Below are 19,903 nucleotides of genomic sequence, written 5' to 3' on the forward strand. Positions count from 1 at the left end.
ATATGTTTAAAGAAAAATACTGGTACTTAAATTCAGAAATGATTTTATTTCCTTTTAAAAATAGTAGTGTTAAACTGAGTCAGCTATAATCAGATTATTAAGATGTGGTAGGTGATTGTCTGTAGTTCATTGTAATGTGTGTGTGTCACCTGCCCAGTCATGGCTAACATGTGACGTAGCGCTCAAAGACAGCATGAAAACTCTCAAAGATCAATCCATGTGTATGTTAACAAATTATGGGAATTCTTCGGTGACCCAGCAAATGGCATGAAGCAGAAGGCTCAGGTGGATGGGTGCCAATACACTCTCCAAGTCTGAACGAATATGGAAATTGGTTGTTTAATCATTGTTAGATAAAACATGACAGGAAATTCTTATTGCACAAGGTTCGTGGTTTATGGAAGGCAGTGATTATGATGTGAATGAATTAGAATTGACAGTGTAAGACACTGCATGTTGAACACTGGATTTGTGTTATGGAAATGACCGATTCTTTAATACTGCCATTTCGAGGTGTTCCTAGAACTGATGATTAGTAACCTCAATGTCTGGATGAAATCAAAGTCTGTAATGTTGTTATGGTAACTTGGTGATTTTGTGGCAGTCGTATAGATTGCGATTCTCTGTGTGGCATGTTGTTACAGGACCTTGCAGAGCTAGATGATCCTTTGTCAGCAATTATAGAGGTCTCCGAGAGAGACGATGGTACGAAGGTAGTTTTTTGTTAAGAATTGGATAAAATCATAGTCGAAAATGGTGACTGTGGTATTGATACTGTATGTTTTCTTGGGATTTTGTGTTTTTGCCAGGCTGACCAATGTACACCTAAATATGTAAAGAACAACAAGAAATAAATCATGTGGATGTTTCATGTACAAATCTTAAATTACTACACTTTGATATTCATGAAATTACATCCAAATAAAATTGTAAAATATGATAAATCTGCAAAATTTAGCCCTGCTTGTGTTTTGTATTTTCTTCTGACAAATAAAGTTGTTTCCACATTGGCTGTTAAGAGTTGTAGTAAATCAAAATTTGAATCTTTATTACACACACAGAAAGTGCAGCGATCAATTCTTACTCCGAGCAACCAGATGGCAGGAAAAATTCCATCAGGGGGCATTCACCAATGCTCAGCTCAGGCCACTCACAGGCAGACGGACGAGGGGACATTTCTCTGGATCACGGAGCAGAAAGTGTCAGGGTGGGGCTAAGCTTCCAGACAAGAAGTCTCAATGAACAGGTAAGGGTTTTACTGCATTCAGAGCTCAGCGCAGCACGAGCCAAATGGCGTGGAATCCAAAATTCTGTGCTCAGGACCGACATATATATTTTTTTTTACCAGACTTTCTGGTTCATATTGTGCTTCAAACACTGCTATGAAAATATCATCTTTTTACCTATAAAGTTTGGTTGGTTTTTCTGGTTTAAACATGTTGTGAGTAGTTTGGTCCTTAATGCCAAACTAGTAAATAAATGTTCGAGCAGACTTGACGATTATTTGTAATTTCTGTGACTCAGTCTCCTGGATCTGCTTGTCTTATCAGTGTGTCAACATCTCTGTGATGAAATATCCGTGTCACTGAGATCACCTTCAAAAGTTTAGAAAAATCTTCAAAAATGTTGACAATATTGGTTTGGATAAAGTATTCAATAAAAAAAAATTCAATATAAGAGAGAAAAGATGGTTCTTTCTCAAGTATTTCTTGCCATGAATTTTCAAATCTTTAAACTTTTAAGTGTGTGAGGATGCATTTGATATTAGACTTTTAAATGGAATTAATTTGCAGTCTTTAAATTTTAATCCAGTGTTGAATAAACCAGGAATTTACTGCAGGAAATGGTGCCAAGATTTAGAAGTGTGAATTCATAGAATTAAAGAAGAAAAATCTAATGTACCTTGATTCCTTTGTATAAGTTTTTTCCAGAGAATAAATCAGTATAAAGAGAATTCAATTTCATTTGAATGCATACATGATAAACCATATGTCTGCCGTTATTTGTCAATGTCTGCTTAATGCCCTCTTCAGGAATATTCAGTGATGTATTTACAGCTTTTAAAAAGGACATACCAGTTCTTTCAAATCTGACAAACACTTGCTAGTTTTATTGTTGAAAAGAATGCACATTCCTGTATTGATAAGATATTATGTCAACAAATGCTTGTAGGACATTTAATGATATTTTGCCTAATTTAATTACCAATAATGATGAAACTGAATTCCAAAAAAGAGTTTTGATGTTTTTATATGGATCTTTCTTGCAGATGGATTCCTTCCAAGCTCTGTTGGAAACAGGGGAGGGAATGACACACGAAGAACAGGAAAAAGTCTTCGATCAGATCCGGAATGATCATGAGAAATTGAGGAAGGACTACCTACAAGTAAAGGAGGACTACAACACACGGAAAAGAACTACTGCCACGGGGGACACCAATTTTGACGAGGACAAGGAATTGGAAGGGGAATTGTTTCGACTGGGGATGAAATTTGATGACATTCATCAGAGAGTGGAAGAGAACCGCAAAGAGAAGCACTCTCAGAGACAGCCATTTCAAACAAATCGTCGACAATCAGATAGTGATGCTTTAACATCAGGCATGAGTGACCAGGAGGTCAGGTCTGTTGACCACATGAAACGGAAAATAAAAGGTGTGAAGGCTGGAAATGACTTGATACATCCAAAGCCCAACAGAAAATTTGAGCAGAAAATTGAGAAGCTGCATGTAGAATACAACGCATTGATGGATCGCTACAGGCGACTAAGGCAGATGGCTCAGACTCCGGAGAGGGACCGCGAGATTGATAATCTTGTCAGGGTAAGGGAGATTATCTTGTCAGATTAAGGGAGGTTGATGATCTTGTCAGGTAAGAGAAAGGGAGATAATCTTGTCAGGGTAAAGAAGGTTGATAATCTTATCAGGGTCAGGGAGATAATCTTGTCAAGGTAGGGGGATAATCTTGTCAGGGTAAGGGAGATAATCTTGTCAGGGTAAGGGAGATAATCTTGTCAGGGTCAGGGAGATTATCTTGTCAGGGTAAGGGATATAATCTTGTCAAGGTAGGGGGATACTCTTGTCAGGGTAAGGGAGATAATATTGTCAGGGTAAGGGAGATAATCATGGCAGGGTAAGGGAGGTTGATGATCTTGTCAAGGTAAGAAAGGTAATCTTGTGAGGGCAAGGGAGATAATCTTGTCAGGGTAAGGGAGTTTGATAATCTTGTCAGGGTAAGAGAGATTAATAATTTTTTCAGGGTTATCGAGATAATCTTGTCAGGGTAAGGGAAACTGATTATCTTGTCAGAGTATGGAGACTGGTAATTTTTAAAGGCTATACTTATAAAGGGAGTTTATGTAAGGGCAAGGGTAAATATATTCCAAAACATCAGGTACTTTAATGCAAATTGTGATGTTTCTTAAAAATATTTCTATATAATAGATGTAAACAGCTCTACTTGAATGTTTACATATACATGCATGTACTACTAGAGATCAGGCAATGTTGATATAGTTTCTCATGTACCTAGAAGCTTAAATCCTTCTTTTTCTTAGAGGTGTTGAAACTGACATGACTCAAATGTTTTCTTACTTGCAGAAGTTATATGAAATTTGTCAGCAAGAACCAGACCTCTTCAAAATGCCACAGGAACTTGAAGATAGGTAAAAATGGAAAACCCATAATGTTTTCTAATCAAGTCTTTGTCATCAAATTTGAAATTATTTGTCATTAAGCCTATGCCAAAATAGCTTGCTTGACAGTTATACACACACGTGTAGCAGTTTTGTCAAAGTGTATGAGCATGTCTTTGCTAAGTTGCTTGATGCTTTTGACAGTAGCACCAATTCTATCTTGTCTAATGAGACAAGCTTATGGGAGGAGGAGGAGGAAGGAGCAGAAAGGTACTAGAGAGTTATTCAAGGGGGATAACTGTACACTTTACATATCACTGTATCATGAGTGCAGTTGCATGACCTGGATAAAACACGGAGTTATGTGTCACTGTAGACAAAAAAATCACACTGCATGATTTGTACTCACTATGTCTTTTGTTCTTGCACTTTCATTAGCACAAACGTTTCTGTAATGGCAAGATTTTTATGCCCCAGAGTTACTTGTGGCTAGAGAATCCAATGTTGGCCTGTCGTCTTATTTGTCTATCTTTCTGTGGACTCATTGTTTGCCTATCTCTATAATGGAAGTATTTATTTCCTATATCCCAAACATCTTTGAAAACTATTGGTAGAGAATAAAAGAGGGAATTATCCACTTCTAACAGGGGCATAAAGGGTGAAATTATCCACTACTGGCAGGACTTAGAGGGTAAAGTTATCCACTACTGGCAGGGACTAAGGGGTCAAATTATCCACTACTGGCAGACTTAGAGGGTAAAATTATTTACTACTGGCAGCTAGGGCTTATAGAGTAAAATTATCCACTACTGGCAGGGCTTAGAGGGTAAAATTATCCACTACTGGCAGGGCTTAGAGAGTAAAATTATCCACTACTGGCAGGGCTATGGGGTGAAATTATCCTCTACTGGCAGGACTTAGAGGGTCCCATGATAGGTTAGAGGATGAAATCATCCACTATTGACAGGGGATTAGGTGAAATTATCCACTATGACAGGTGTTTGGAGGGTGTAATAAACTCCATGACAGGGGCTTAGGTATAGGAATGATCCACTTCTGGCAGGGGCATGGTGTTTCATAGACATGTTTTGATTTTTAATCCATATTTCAATAATGTCTTCACCCCATATTGTTTATAGAGTGAAGCTGATCAGATCAATTACAAATTTTGATAGATTGGTCAGATTTTTAATTCCAGAAAATCTATGTTATTTCTCTAGATACTTTAGTATCATTTACTTTCATTTCTTGAGTTCAGAATAGAAATAGTCAAATACAGACTGGTGACTCTTTGATATTCAGGTACATGTGTATTTTAATCAGACATGATGCTTATAGCAATGTAATAATGTCTGCTCATTAGACTTCACATACACTAAAATTTATCTAGGCTTTGAAAAGAAATACTTTCATTTTATGTATATAGACTGCAATATATTTCATTTGTTAGAGAAAATTGCAAAAATTGGCCAATGTTACAAATAGACTTTTCTACTATTGATTGTATAGTCACAAAACTAAGATTTTTATTCATGCATGTTTGGTAGTATAAAAACTATAGCTGTTTGTTGCTATTATTCATGTTTGTTATTATAAATACAGTACATACATGTATGTATTTGTTACTATAAATACAGTACATATTTGTTACTATAGATACAATAGTTTAATACCATAAATACATCCTCATTACTATAAATACATGTTTGTGACTATAAATACATACTTGTTACAATGTACTATAAATACATGTTTGTTACTATAAATATATGTTTGTTACTATAAATAGTAGACTTACTTCAGATGTATCTCTATGTAGGTGGCAGCAGCTGGAGCGGGGAGATAATGATGAGGACTCGGTGTTCAGTAGCAGCAGACATTCGCTGAATTCTCAGGGCAGTCGACGGCCGAGCAAGGATGACTCAGGCCATGGGTCATATGCCCGGACTGAGGACAAGCAGTTCACCAGGGTAAGCACATGTGGTCATTTTTACTGACTCCTCTCAGAATTTGTTGTAAATAGAAGCATTAACAACCAGAAAGTTTCTGACACCGCATTGGTTTATAAATACGTTACACAGAGATCTTACAATTCAGAGTCAGGTACATGTAGGTTATCAAAGTAACAGATGACAAACAGGGCTAGATTATATACAAACTCCTCATTACTTGTTGAAACAGGTATCATTAACTATTAATTCCACCCAAAACGTGTGTTATTTATTGAGGCTGAAAAACAATCTCTCACCAGAGGATGTAATAATGCTACGCTAAAGCACCTCTGTCAAGGTCCAAATGTCAAAATTCTTGGCAAAACTTACATTTACCTATTGCATCATAAATGATAATTTTACAAGTTTAAGTTTTAAGCTTTAAATCTTAAAGTAGATTCACAAAAACAACGAATTCCATGATTATTGTAGTATTATTGAATGAATGAATTAATACTCATATAAACTTTTTAATTTGCTTAGGTGTCTCATATTTACCATTTTCTGCTTTTAAAAACTTCAGACAAGTGTATGATTTGCTTAGATATGATCATTACAGTCTGATATGCTAAGTTAGTTTTAGTACATTTTGATATACTATTAGACGTTGACAGAGGTTTTAGTGGAGTGTAGCAGGAACGACAACTCTGGGTAGAGATTGGCTGAAAAACACTTTTTGCTTTACTGTCATGTTTATGATGAATTTTGATATGAATATGCCAATAATTTTAATGATGAATTAAATACAATGGTGACCCTATAAAAGATTATCAATCTACAGGATTTACATTGTCATAATGGCTGACTTCCATTTAAAACATGAATGGAAATATGAGTATCAGCAATAAATGTCTATTCCATTTTGATTTAATTGACTAGTGGAGTAGCTTGTTGACTATTGATCTGTAGATTGCAGGTTTGAGTCCAGCAAGGGTTTTAAAAAAAATTCAGATTACTTGCTACTAATTCTGCATGTTTTGACTAATTAAAGTAAATTTGAAAGTTTTTAAATTCAAAATATTGTTGTACATATCCCCCACTTTTCATTCACATCAAATGTCTCCGATGTAGTATTCCTCCTTAACTATTGAGATGAATGCTTTTTAAACTGGAAACTCCAGAAGACTGAATGGTGTTCTAAGGTGCATTTTGCATGCTAAATAGTAATTACTAGTATGTCAGTTGATAGTTTGATTTTTTCCCCATTTATATGGCTGTATGACAACTTGTGATGTCAATAAGTAAATTGATTTGAATATGATAATTTACAAAAACTAACTATGACCTTGATCCTATTTATGCAGGATCCACAATCATCTGACCACACAGCAGGAAGCTCTCAGTCACTTCACACCTCTGACCTTGACCCACATTCTGGTAAGAAGCAAATAGAGGTCCTTTATTGTCATGCAGTGCTCTTAATTTGAAAAACTACTTTCCAAAAAAACCCAGTTCCATATCAGCTTTAGTGATAAATCTGCTTGGTTTGATTATTCCTTTGTTTGTCCCTCTCTAGAATCGCTGGGTCAGAGGCGTAATTCCAGTATATCAGGGAGCCAGAGCAGCTTATCCTCCCGAGGAAGGTCCCCCAGGGACTCCACATTCGACAGAGATTCACCCACCCCCAGGCTGCCCCGGCCCCGGCGGCATGACCACAGGGAGCCAAGATCTGGGAACCTGAAGAAGGTACAGCGGGTTCTACTGCATACCTGTTACTATAAATAAACACCCTCATAGTGAATTATACACATATCTGTTACTATAAATAAACACCCTCATAGTGAATTATACACATATCTGTTACTATAAATAAACACTCTCATAATCAATATATACACATATCTGTTACTATAAATAAACACCCTCATAGTGAATATATACACCTATCTGTTACTATAAATAAACACCCTCATAGTGAATTATACACATATCTGTTACTATAAATAAACACCCTCATAGTGAATATATACACCTATCTGTTACTATAAATAAACACCCTCATAGTGAATTATACACATATCTGTTACTATAAATAAACACCCTCATAGTGAATTATACACATATCTGTTACTATAAATAAACACTCTCATAATCAATATATACACATATCTGTTACTATAAATAAACACCCTCATAGTGAATATATACACCTATCTGTTACTGTAAAATAAACACCCTCATAGTCAATATATACACCTATCTGTTACTATAAATAAACACCCTCATAGTGAATTATACACCTATCTGTTACTATAAATAAACACCCTCATAGTGAATTATACACCTATCTGTTACTATAAATAAACACCATCATAGTGAATATATACACCTATCTGTTACTATAAATAAACACCCTCATAGTGAATATATACACCTATCTGTTACTGTAAAATAAACACCCTCATAGTGAATATATACACATATCTGTTACTATAAATAAACACCCTCATAGTCAATATATACACCTATCTGTTACTATAAATAAACACTCTCATAATCAATATATACACCTATCTGTTACTATAAATAAACACCCTCATAGTGAATATATACACCTATCTGTTACTGTAAAATAAACACCCTCATAGTCAATATATACACATATCTGTTACTGTAAATATACACCCTCATAGTGAATATATACACCTATCTGTTACTATAAATAAACACTCTCATAATCAATATATACACATATCTGTTACTATAAATAAAGACCCTCATAGTGAATATATACACCTATCTGTTACTGTAAATAAACACCCTCATAATGAATATAGCAATTACAAACATCTGTTACCAACTATTGAAGTGATAGTCATCCACCAAGATGTACAAATCTAAAATGGAATAAATTGAGTCTAGATGTAAATCAGTCTGATTAAAATCAGACTGGATGTCAATACATGTAGTTGTAGTGAAGTGTTTATTTTCCCGAATGATTGACTATGATTCAAATTATTGTAGATTTTGCCTTTCTCTATCCAATGTTATATATAACAATTCATTTCTATATACAATGATAAATTCTTATATATCTAAACTGTCTATGCAAATAATTAATCGTCATATATTCATCATTTTACTGTATATATCTACATTTGCATGATGAAATTAACTCAAACATTGTGTTCATTTTAACATGCATTATATATCTGTATGTAAATAATTCCCATAAATCTGTGTATTCTACAACTCCACAGCGCTATTTCAAGCTGATGTCGGAATCGGGCGAGGTGGGTTACATTCACATGTTGAAGGCACATTTTGTTCATCGCTTGTTCTATCGCAATGTCCGCTTGTTCTCCACGTAACATGTATAAAGTATACATATTTGTTGTCACCTTAACTGTCTTTGCATGTCAAGATGCAATACTTAATTAACTGTACGATTATGATGTGCAGCAAGAAATGAATTACACATGCATAGATACTGGTTAATAAAAATTAGTAATTGGAAATGAACTATTAATTAGCTTCAGCTTGGATTTTTTTTTATGTTTGGTGGGAGATTCTAGAGTAGAATACTAAAAATTAAAAGTCCCTATTGGAGTACCGTTAATATAACTCATTTGCATGTTTAATTTATGTATTATGTTGTTAATCTGCAGCTTCGTCCTGAAATTCCCTCACTAATTACTATGAAATACCAGTACCTTGATTGTCAGAGTATCAGTTGATAAGTCACACTGAGTTTGTTTTATGCACTATAATCATGCTTCACACAAGTTTTCTTTCATGAATGAACTTGGTCGATATTTACACCTACAGGCACAATGCATTATTTTCCACTAAACTCTGTTCAACAATGATTTAAAGGAAAACAATTGTAGCAAAATATAAAATGGCTAAGTAATCATATTTAAAGGTTACAAGCTAATCTGGAATTAGACTAAGTGTGTAACTTACTTCTGTTTATAGAGACCAGAAGCCGGGAGTTTTAGCAGTCTGCAGGACAGTGGAATATCAGACCAAGAGGGGGCGCACACCAAGGAGAGGGGGGCCTCAGGAGGTGGACCACTGTCTAGTCTTCCCGGCCCGGGGACGTTCAAACAGATGACCAAACAACGCCATGCTGGAGATGCTGATAGTGGGTTCATAGGGTCAATGGTAGGGTCAGAGGTCAGTGGTCAGCCATCAGCCCGACAACAGCAACAGCAGACGTTGCGGCTACGCCAGTCGGACAGTGGGAGTGAAAGGTATCTCGAGTTCGGTTCTCTTACTGTGGTGGGTAATACAGAAAATAAGTATTACTGCTCACTTTGGAGTCTAATGTTCTGGAGAAAGAAAATGAATCCAGTAATGATCTTTAAATCAAATTTTGCAATGGGAGGTCAGGATCTTTGACATTATAATGTAAATTTGCAATTTTATGAATATTTCCTTGGAGGGAATTTCAATCATAATTAAATGTCAAAATATAGGCAAAGTTTCTTTCATATTTGAATTCATTGAATTGATTCAATATCACATGCATACAGTGTACAGTTTTTAGCTTGCTTATTATGGCATCTTTCCTTGTTAATACAATCATTTATTGTAGACCAAGGTCTCGATCTTCAAGATCATCTCGAGCTGATGACTCAATGTCTGTGGCGAGTTCCAGGAGTGGGCGAAAACAAGAGCGGCCCTCATCTCACGAGTCCGTTCGGTCCGGTCGTAAAAGTAACAACCAGTCCCAGGACTACACAGATGACAGTTACACCCTCACGGAGAGTGAGATGAGCTTTGATATTCCTGAGACTCGTCCGAGGCGATCAAGTCGAGATGTGAGAAGTGGAAGACGAAGTGTGGATCTCCCAATCAAGGAGGAAGAGGAGGGTGAGATCTTGTTATTGTGGGTCAATGCTTATTCACGTACAGCAAAATCAACAAGTGTGATGTAAATTCATTTTGTGCACTGAGCTCATCACTGTAAATTTTATTGCAGAGGATTTTGAGGAATCTGGTAAAATCATCATATCATATCATTGCTGTTTCATACTAAATCACTCTGTATTACAATTATTTAGCTGTGTATAGTTTTGATTCCTTTTGGCAAATTGTTTGCAAAACAATATTTAATAAGTAAAGACCTTTCAAAATCAAATTCATGGCAAATCACGATCATGGCCCTCGGAGAGAACTATGAACTCTATCAATATTGTACACGCTAAATCTAATATATTTACATGTACTATATGTAGTTTTGGTGTGTTGACTCATTATTTTATTAGTGTGTCAGTTTCTTATTGAATCCAGGTGACCTTTTGTCTGACCTTGTTCTGGTGGTGATTTATTCCAGATACGCTATCGGACAATGGGGATGAGAGTATTGATGAGTTGAGACAAACAATTCGTGTTGGCTCTGCTCTGCTAGCTAATCTAATTGGTTAGATATTGATATATTGGTGTGCGTATCATGTGCTGCACTGTCATATATAGTTTTGAGATTTATTGCACTGGGCTTGTTTGAATATTGTTTGTTATGGGATTGGCTTTGTTTTCATTCATTATACATTTGATTTAGAATAACTGATAAAGAATTAAATGAATATATAGTTCTGTGGTAAAGATAGATTTAATTTTAAAAATCATTAAATAGTTTTTCACTTTATCATGAAGAATCACCACATTGTGCTACTAGCACTGGTTGTAATGTGTTGGGTATCTTTTGCTAGAGTGAAATTTATTTTGGAATGTACTTGCTAGGTTTTGGTATCTGGGATTTAAAATCTAAAAAATTCACATGTATAACTCAACATTCTTTAGAGACACATGTATAGGTAAGGTTTACTTACTCAGGTACAGAATTTTGATGTAGTTTGTGCAATTTTCAGAGAGACCAAAGTCAACTCAGAGTCATGGATCCAGGAGAAGTCAAAGAATCCAACAGACACAAGTCAAAACTCCACAAAAGCCGACCAAAAACAATGTGTCATTTTCTGAATTCTCTGATGAAGAGCTCACTCCTCGTGCCAATCAGAGTCTCAACAGGAGTGAGGACATTGTGTCTTCTGAAGAGGACACGCCCCGTGAACAACAGATCCGACCAGAGGAAAGGGTGGAGACCCAGAGGGCCACTGTCTCCCGCCATGAGGAGAAGGTTCGTCCCCCAACACCTGGTTCCAAGAAGGAACCCCCACGACCCCCAACCCCCAAAATAGTGACTCCAAGGTCAGACAGATCTGGAGCCTCCAGTCGGAGGAACCAGATACCTCCGTTAGAGATTCTGAGGTCCCGTGAGGAGTTGCGCCGGCCGACGGTGGAGACCCGTGGAGTGGGATCCGACAGTGATGACACGGTGAAGGACTCAGTGGCAACAGCTGCCACTAAGGGATCGGAGAGCAGGTTTGTATGGATTATGCACTATGTGTATGTACATAAACTGTTTATGAAATTTAGGTATTTCATTTTTGATTATGTAGTTTAGCTCAAGAGTCAAATGTTTTTTATGGTGAATTTATTTTTCCTATTTTAGTGAAAAATTTAAGCTGCTACAGGAAGAGATTGGCAGACTGAGGGAGGAATTCCAGAAAGCTGCCTCTCAGAATCGCCATTCCCCACCTCAGGAACCCCCGCCCCCTCAGCCGGCTCCAGCCAGAGACGACAATCGTGACCGATATTTTGACCCCACAGAGGATCCTTATGCATTCATGATGGGACCTCGACGTAGAGCGAACTCCTTCTCGGGGGCTGGGGCTCGTGACTGGAATGATTGGTGGAAATATCCCCCCAATCAGCATCAGGATGATATTCCCCTTGGATACGCTGCTGCGGATTCATTTAATCCGACCAGACAAGTACCAGTACCAGTGTTATCTGAACCTCCTCGTTCACGAGAGAAGAAACGAATTAAACGTAAATATAGGAACCGTGCCGCTGCAACAGATATGCAGGACGAATATGATTCTGATCAGTCACCCTCTCGTGTGACAGCTTCAACAGCAACCGATGAACAATTATATAGTTACTACTTACCTCGTTATCAAACAGCAGGAAATCAGACCTATCAGCAACCGGTTAGAATGCAGCGGTATGCCTCTCAGCCCAACTTACTGCAGAACGCCACGTTTCAGGCTGCTCCACAGCCCCAACATCCTCCACCGCAACATCCACCCCCACCCCCACCCCAATACCCCAGTGTGCCAACCACTTCCTATGCTGCCCCAATATCAGCCGGATATTCCAGATTGCGGACCTCCCCAAGGGCCAGACCCATGCAACATGTGTATCGGGCACCACATTATTCTTTTGATGACTTAGACTCTAGGGGACAGCAGCCAATCGGATACCTTGTAACATCTCAGCCTCCACCCTCTCAGCATGTGGCACCCCCTCAGCATGTGGCACCCCCTCAGCATGTGGCACCCCCTGTGCTTCTAGAACAGACTGCTGCATGTCCTATGTGTGGTGGAAGTGGTGTTCATTCTCATGGAGAATATGTGTATGAAGCACCACCTAATGATCAGTCCGTGGCTTATGTGATTCAGAGTCCACCAAGGTAAGTCTGTATGTGGTTAGATAACACATTAATATGGATTCATTCACTTTTATAAAGGGGCCTTTTTGTGGTTTACAGAGCGTTCTATGTTGGGTGGGGACATAAATTCAGGTCAAGGATATTGCTAGGAAAGCATCTTCAACCTTGAACTATTGATAGTGCTGTATATAGCATTATTTTTGCTATGATTAAATTTTTACTATTTTCATTGTATGCAACGATGAAAATAGAACTACATTTAATATAATCAGCCATAGCATTGATACAGAATAGATATAGAAATTCTGAATTTGATACTTTATGAAAGCAGAGATAGACAAGAAGCCATGGAAATACCAACAGGAAATCTAAAGCTACAGTAATGTATTGATGCTATACATCATGGGCATACTGTATTCTCAAAATTACCCAAAATTATGTCACCTTAGATACCGCGATTTTATAGTATGTGTACTGTAGATTTCTTCCATTACTTGGGTACTTGATATGGTGACATTGTCATTCACATCAATTCGTTAAATCGTAAGATTCGGATGGGCCTAAATCTATTGTCATTCACATCAATTCCTTAAAACGTAAGATTGCAAGAGCTATATTCGGATGGCCATAAATCTATATAAATTAGTGATACATGATTGAAATATTATACTACTTTATTACATAGTGACAAATTTTATCAAAACCAATCAATTTGAATGATATATATTCCAAATGAACATATAAAATTTGTTTGCTTTATGTGTAGGGGCAGACCCAGGAGAAGATCTAAGTCGGCCTCCCGGGTTCGTCATTATTCCCCCGATGGCAGAAACAGATCTCGCTATCTCGTGAGAGAGTATTACAGTGATGAAAGTTCCAGTGCTGGGTCCGAGGATGACATTGTATACAGGAGGAGGTGAATTGATTCAATATTTAGGAAATAAGAAATCAAAATAATTTGTCTACATATTCTATGTCTAGGACCTGGCCAAAAGGCAGGTGCGCTATAGTAATCAATCTGTCTGTCCATCAGTTAGAACTTTCTATGTCATGCGATGAAATTTCCTTGGGAAGATTTTTGTTAATTTTATACATAACACACCCTTTTGATTTTCAGATTTATCGACTTTGTTGTTACAGAGTTATGGGACTTAGAATCTTAATATCAATAAGATAAAAGCACTTTTTTTGGCCTGTAATAACTTGATATTACTTGAAAATTTTTCATAGAATTTGAAGGCAATGCTTGGATTAGGAAGAGGAAGACACCTTTTGATTTTCAGATTCATCAGTTTTATTGTTATGGGACTTTAAATTTTTTATTTCAAGATGTTCATTGTGAGGGCTTAGTTTTTCTAGTTTTTGTAAGTATCTGTCTGTGTAATTGTGATTCATTGCTGTAAAAAGTATTTAGGTGCAACAGCAGACATTTCCAACCCTGAAATTTCAATTTTCTTCCATTTCTCTAATATTTAGTAATTTCCATATTTAAAAAAGTTAGAAAAAAAATATGTATTTTTCACAACTGATTCATTATTCAGAATATGACATCACAAAGTTTGTGATTTCAAAAGACAAAAGAAACATATTGCTTCAAAATCACTTTTCAAGCAGTTTTTTCAAAAATAGAACTCAATATCAACTTGCAAAAACTATAAACTGATATAAATTTTATGTATGTGTGCATGCTAAACTGCTCAGAGAAATGGGGATTTTTAGCCAGTTGAAAGAAAATGGCCAGAAATGCAAATGGATGTGTTTAATTCTGACATTTTGTACAATAAATTCATAATTCATTTTCAATTATGCTCCCCGAAAAATATCAGGATAGCATATAGTTACTGTCGTGTCTGTTCGAGCTCATATATCTCCTAAACCTTTCATCAGAAATTGATCACATTTCATTTCATGAAATATTTGAATTAAATGACACAGAATGGAAAATTATTTTCAGATTGCCCTTTAAAATTACAAGTAATTGTAAACTGCAATGGTTTCAATACAGAATTCTGAACAAAATTTTAGCTTCAAACTCATGCATACTTATTCAAAATCAAAATTAGAGATGATAAGAATTGTACATTCTGTCAGATAGAAGAAGAAACAAATGAACATTTGTTTTGGGAATGTGATAGTGTTCAGCATTTCTTAATAGAATTTGAAGTTTGTTTTGAACATAAGACCAATCTTCAAATATCAATAACAAAAAATGATTTTATTTTTGGATGAAAAGAAAACTATACAAAATAATCTTGTTCTTTGGCTGAAATATTATATCTACACTATGAGATGTAAAGGGAAGACACTGAATGTAAATGCTGTGATATCACTACTAAATACATTTTATGAAACTCAAAGACATATTGCATATAAAAATGGTGAAAAAGATTTGTTTGACACCTGCTGGAACTGTTGGAATCAATTATTTCATTGAGTGTTTTATTTCTTAAAAAAATAAATTTCAATATATATGTACCTTTATTATATTAGATAATGACTGTATGCATCTCTCTCTCTCTCTCTCTCTCTCTCTCTCTCTCTCTCTCTCTCTCAAAAGAATATATACATGTTCAAAAAAATATATATATAAAAAAAGAAGAAGAAAGAAACAAATTGATCACATATTTTTCTTGAAACAAGGACTTTTGGACTAAGGTCATTTGGAAAACTCAAGGTCACTCAGAACACATAATAAAAGTTCCTTATTTCAACAGTTTTTGAACAGGTATAATATTGATTATATATCACACAAATAAGTAATAGGCAAATGGCTTTCAGATAAAGGTCCCTAAAGGCCATTTTGTAAAGATAAAGGTCAATTAGTGCAGATACCTTATAAATGAAGGGAAAAAAACTTTATTTCAACAATATTTCAACAGTTATTGATCATTGTGTAAGTCATTCATAATATGAAGTAGTTCATTGGTTAGACGCAGTTCGGGGAGCAGTTTTATTGATATTCCTGTACTAAAATCAAAAGTAGTTTTATATATATCTGATGTATAAAGCAACAAATTGATACAAAATGATTTTGTTATATTAATTTATTTTACGACAAAGTTAGTCTGTGAACTTATTTTTTGTGACTGTGTTTATGACAGAAAGTCTTTTACTAATTCTAAAATGTTTTTGCAGGAGTAGAAGTGTGGGGCGAAGATCAAGGTTACGGACAAGACAAATGCGAAAGTACAAAAAGGTAAAGCACAATGTCAAGGTCACAGACCAAAACCTGTCCTTCACTGTAGGTGAAGATTGTGGTAGTGAAGGAAACACGAATGTGAATTCCAGTTCTGCTACTAATGTGAATGTGAACTCAGTCTCTAATTTTACTCCTAATGCTGGTTCTCGTGAAACTGGTCCCCCTGTTGCTGCATCAGGTGTAGCCCAGGAAAGTGTTCAGACTGGATTAATTCCATACCTACCTGGTCAAGATGACTTAGATATGGTATGTTGTAGAAGGCTCACTCAGATACAGATACTAGATGAAGCTAGACAGGTTGTACATGACGTGTGAGCATTTTTCTTGATTGCTGTGCATTTGGTTTATATTGCTACAGGAGAAATTATAACGGCAGTTATTTGTACCTGAAAATCATTTCGTCATTCCATTTAGCCAATCATGCGAGTTGTGAGTTGATTTTCATGAGGGAGTTGACATAGTGTTTGAAATGCAGCTTCCTCCACTTACTTATAGTATATTGAAATAGATTAAAATATTACTTTATTATAACCCCCGAATGAAGTTCAGGGGGGTATATAGGAATCACTCTGTCTGTCTGTCCTTCCGTCTGTCTGTGCAGATTCGTGTCCGGGCCATAACTTCTTTGTTCTTTGACTTAGGCATACCATATTTGGCACACAGGTGGATCACCATAAGACGATGTGTCGAGTACCTTCATGACCTCCATATGACCTTGACCTCAAGGTCAAAATTAAAGCTTTTTACAATGGATTCGTGTCCGGGCCATAACTTCTTTGTTCTTTGACATAGGCATACCATATTTGACACATGAGTGTATCACCATGAGACGATGTGTTGGGTACCTTCATGACCTCTATATGACCTTGAATTTTGACCTCAAGGTCAAAATTGAATATAGGGTTTTGACATAGTCATACCATATGACATGGGTGTATCACCATGAGACTATGTGTCATGTACATTCATGACCTCTTTATGACCTTGACCTTTGATCTCAAGGTCAACATTATAGGTTTATACCATGGATTTGTGTTCGGACTTTATCTTCCATTTTCTTCTACAAGGCACACCATATTTTTACACTTAGGAAAAAGGTAATTGATACCTATTAACAACACCCTTTGGGAGATTGGGGTAAGCGAGGGGTATTCTTAGTGAGCATTGCTCACAGTACCTTTTGCTACCCATAGTGAAGAAAATGGGGGTCACATGGGGCCCTTTACCTACCTTGTCCTTTACAACTAACTTCATTTCATTTTGAACTTTGGATACATTGAAAACAATCAGCTGGTCCTCTGAAAGTAGACTATACTAGTACTTTGTAATTTTTTGAGTTGCATTTATAGATATTGCTAGAAAAGTTGTGACTTTGTTCTTATCCACAGGCATTAATAATATACATTAATTTTTATGTAAGCCTGTATATATTATCAGAGGTATTGCTTGATTATTGAAAGCTGCAGAACTATCCTGTAATATTTACATTTCTAATGTTTTTGCCTTTGACATCTCCACACATTATATTGATAGCCATTTCCTCATGAATGTGTTGCAACTGTGAACATTATGCATATGAATCTTGATAAATATAGTACGTCTTTTTTATTGGCTGGGAATTTCGATGGAAAGGAAGTAGAATGTAAATTAAATACAGGTATAAGAAGTGAATTTCATTTTTGAAAATACATAAGAGTATGAACTGCAACACTTTATGCTGGCATACTTTTCATGAAGTGCTATTTAATTCACTTTATGAAGTATGCTTGCGTGAATTTGCAACACTTTATGCTGGCATACTTTTCATGAAGTGCTATTTAATTCACTTTATGAAGTATGCTTGCGTGAATTTGCAACACTTTATGCTGGCATACTTTTCATGAAGTGCTGTTTAATTCACTTTATGAAGTATGCTTGCGTGAATTTGCAACATTTTATGCTGGCATACTTTTCATGAAGTGCTATTTAGTTCACTTTATGAAGTATGCTTGCGTGAATTAAGTGTCGGAGTTCATACCGTCATGTATTTTCAATTATGAAATTTATTTCTTAAATGTAAAACTAGTGAGAAATTCTATTTTATGCAATTCTTTCATTTTCATCATATTATGTTTTCAGTCTCGAGAATATGAGGATGAACTAGAGATGTCCTTAAACCTTACAGAGGAAATTGATGAACTAACTCAGAAAATGATAGGCACTGTGAAGGGCGAGCTGTCTCTCTCGCGCAGAAAAGATTTCGGATCGTCTTACTGGTGAATAAGAGAAAGCAGTCAGACTGAGAAATTTATGAACAATTACTAATCAAAGTTTGATTCAGTGATACTCTTACAAATAGAATGTGCTTGAAAAGTATGTGGAATTTACACAATTTTTTCCAAATTGTGTTCAGGAAATTTGCCATTCAGAATCACATAGACATTGTTCGATCAGTGCTGATATAGATATATCTTGCCAAACCTGTTTGAAGAAATTCCAGAATAATATCTGTGAAGGGAGTTCCTGTAAATCATTGAACTTGTATGTTAATGATGGAGGGGGAGGGGTTCAATAGCAGCAGATCATCCCCTAACATTATGTAGACTGAGGATGTACTTAACCTGAAATGGTGATTACGATTTTTACACAATTTTTGTATTTACTGAAATCAAATTTAAATGTGATATTATACAACTTCCTACATTATTTATTGTATGTCAGAGGCTTATTTATTTTGTACAAAATATTTATCTCTCGTTTGAGAGGGGAAGAGAAATGAAACTCAAGAGGTGTTACAATATTTTAGACAGTTTCTTCTTGAGAGTTACTTTTGTACTTTTTATCTCTGTACTTAATGTCAGTGCTTAGTAGATTGTCCACATTTTACAAACAGTCTTGTATAGTTTATATATAACCAATAATTCTAATTGTCATGTATTACAGTACTCCGTCCATTTTTATGAATTTCCTTTTTATGTCTGTGATTTCTAATTTTACATATTTATGTTTATTTTCCCCAGATCTGATATATTTATATTTTTGATATAAAATCAGAATTTGCAATTTATTAGAAGTTTAGAAACTGCCACTTAGTAATTACTGAACCTGTACAGAAGCCAGGCACTTTAAGCTTGGTGAGTGGCATCATCTGTGGTTCTGTATAGTAGGAAGATGGTTGTCTGGTTTAACACACTCTTCCTTCATCCATTGTAGCTGTGGATTAAATAAATCTGTAAACTGTCTGTGATAATTTATGATGTTTGCCCTATTTTTGTATGTTTTTATATATATATATACATGTACTGGACGATGGAAATTACTTGCATTTATTCCATGTCATTTTGTCATTTCTTCAGACAAAGATCACAAAATAAACTGTAGAAAATCTCAATCTGATTTGTTATGGACTAATAAAACACTCAGTGCAAGATTTTAGGTGTATACCTGTATCTGTATTGGATACTAGAAAGTAGCTCACTACTGAGCAAAGTTTATCCAGGCTGATTGAGTGCACATAAATGTATGATTAATCACTATTAGCCGCTAAAGCAGCTTTAAACTGATCTGTTGGTTCACCGAGTTTGGTGGTAACAAGTTCCAATTTTTTATGGTAGCTGGCACAAATGAATTCTTGACGATGTC

General features: G+C 35.8%; 1 protein-coding gene across 6 annotated transcripts in view; it reads left to right on the forward strand.

Annotated features, from left to right (window-relative positions):
- The window catches only part of LOC125682210 (microtubule organization protein AKNA-like), a 33,689-nt gene extending 14,037 nt beyond the window's left edge, over positions 1-19,652 (forward strand). For 2 of the 6 annotated variants that reach the window (XM_048922654.2, XM_048922655.2), the window contains exons 4-19: positions 1,062-1,246; positions 2,270-2,821; positions 3,599-3,663; positions 5,453-5,603; positions 6,929-7,001; positions 7,141-7,310; positions 8,825-8,857; positions 9,543-9,820; positions 10,165-10,442; positions 10,552-10,569; positions 10,906-10,992; positions 11,441-11,951; positions 12,082-13,104; positions 13,850-13,999; positions 16,219-16,279; positions 18,401-19,652. In XM_048922654.2, coding sequence (XP_048778611.2) covers positions 1,062-1,246; positions 2,270-2,821; positions 3,599-3,663; positions 5,453-5,603; positions 6,929-7,001; positions 7,141-7,310; positions 8,825-8,857; positions 9,543-9,820; positions 10,165-10,442; positions 10,552-10,569; positions 10,906-10,992; positions 11,441-11,951; positions 12,082-13,104; positions 13,850-13,999; positions 16,219-16,279; positions 18,401-18,541 — 3,776 coding nt within the window. In that variant the 3' untranslated portion in view covers positions 18,542-19,652. The remainder of the gene's footprint in view (positions 1-1,061; positions 1,247-2,269; positions 2,822-3,598; positions 3,664-5,452; positions 5,604-6,928; positions 7,002-7,140; positions 7,311-8,824; positions 8,858-9,542; positions 9,821-10,164; positions 10,443-10,551; positions 10,570-10,905; positions 10,993-11,440; positions 11,952-12,081; positions 13,105-13,849; positions 14,000-16,218; positions 16,280-18,400) is intronic. The other 4 variants (XM_048922657.2, XM_048922656.2, XM_048922658.2 and 1 more) reach the window with 4 other exon arrangements.
- The last annotated feature ends 251 nt before the right edge of the window (positions 19,653-19,903 follow it).

Source organism: Ostrea edulis, chromosome 2 (genome assembly GCF_947568905.1).
Source record: "Ostrea edulis chromosome 2, xbOstEdul1.1, whole genome shotgun sequence".
In the NCBI taxonomy this organism is placed as follows: Eukaryota; Metazoa; Mollusca; class Bivalvia; order Ostreida; family Ostreidae; genus Ostrea; species Ostrea edulis.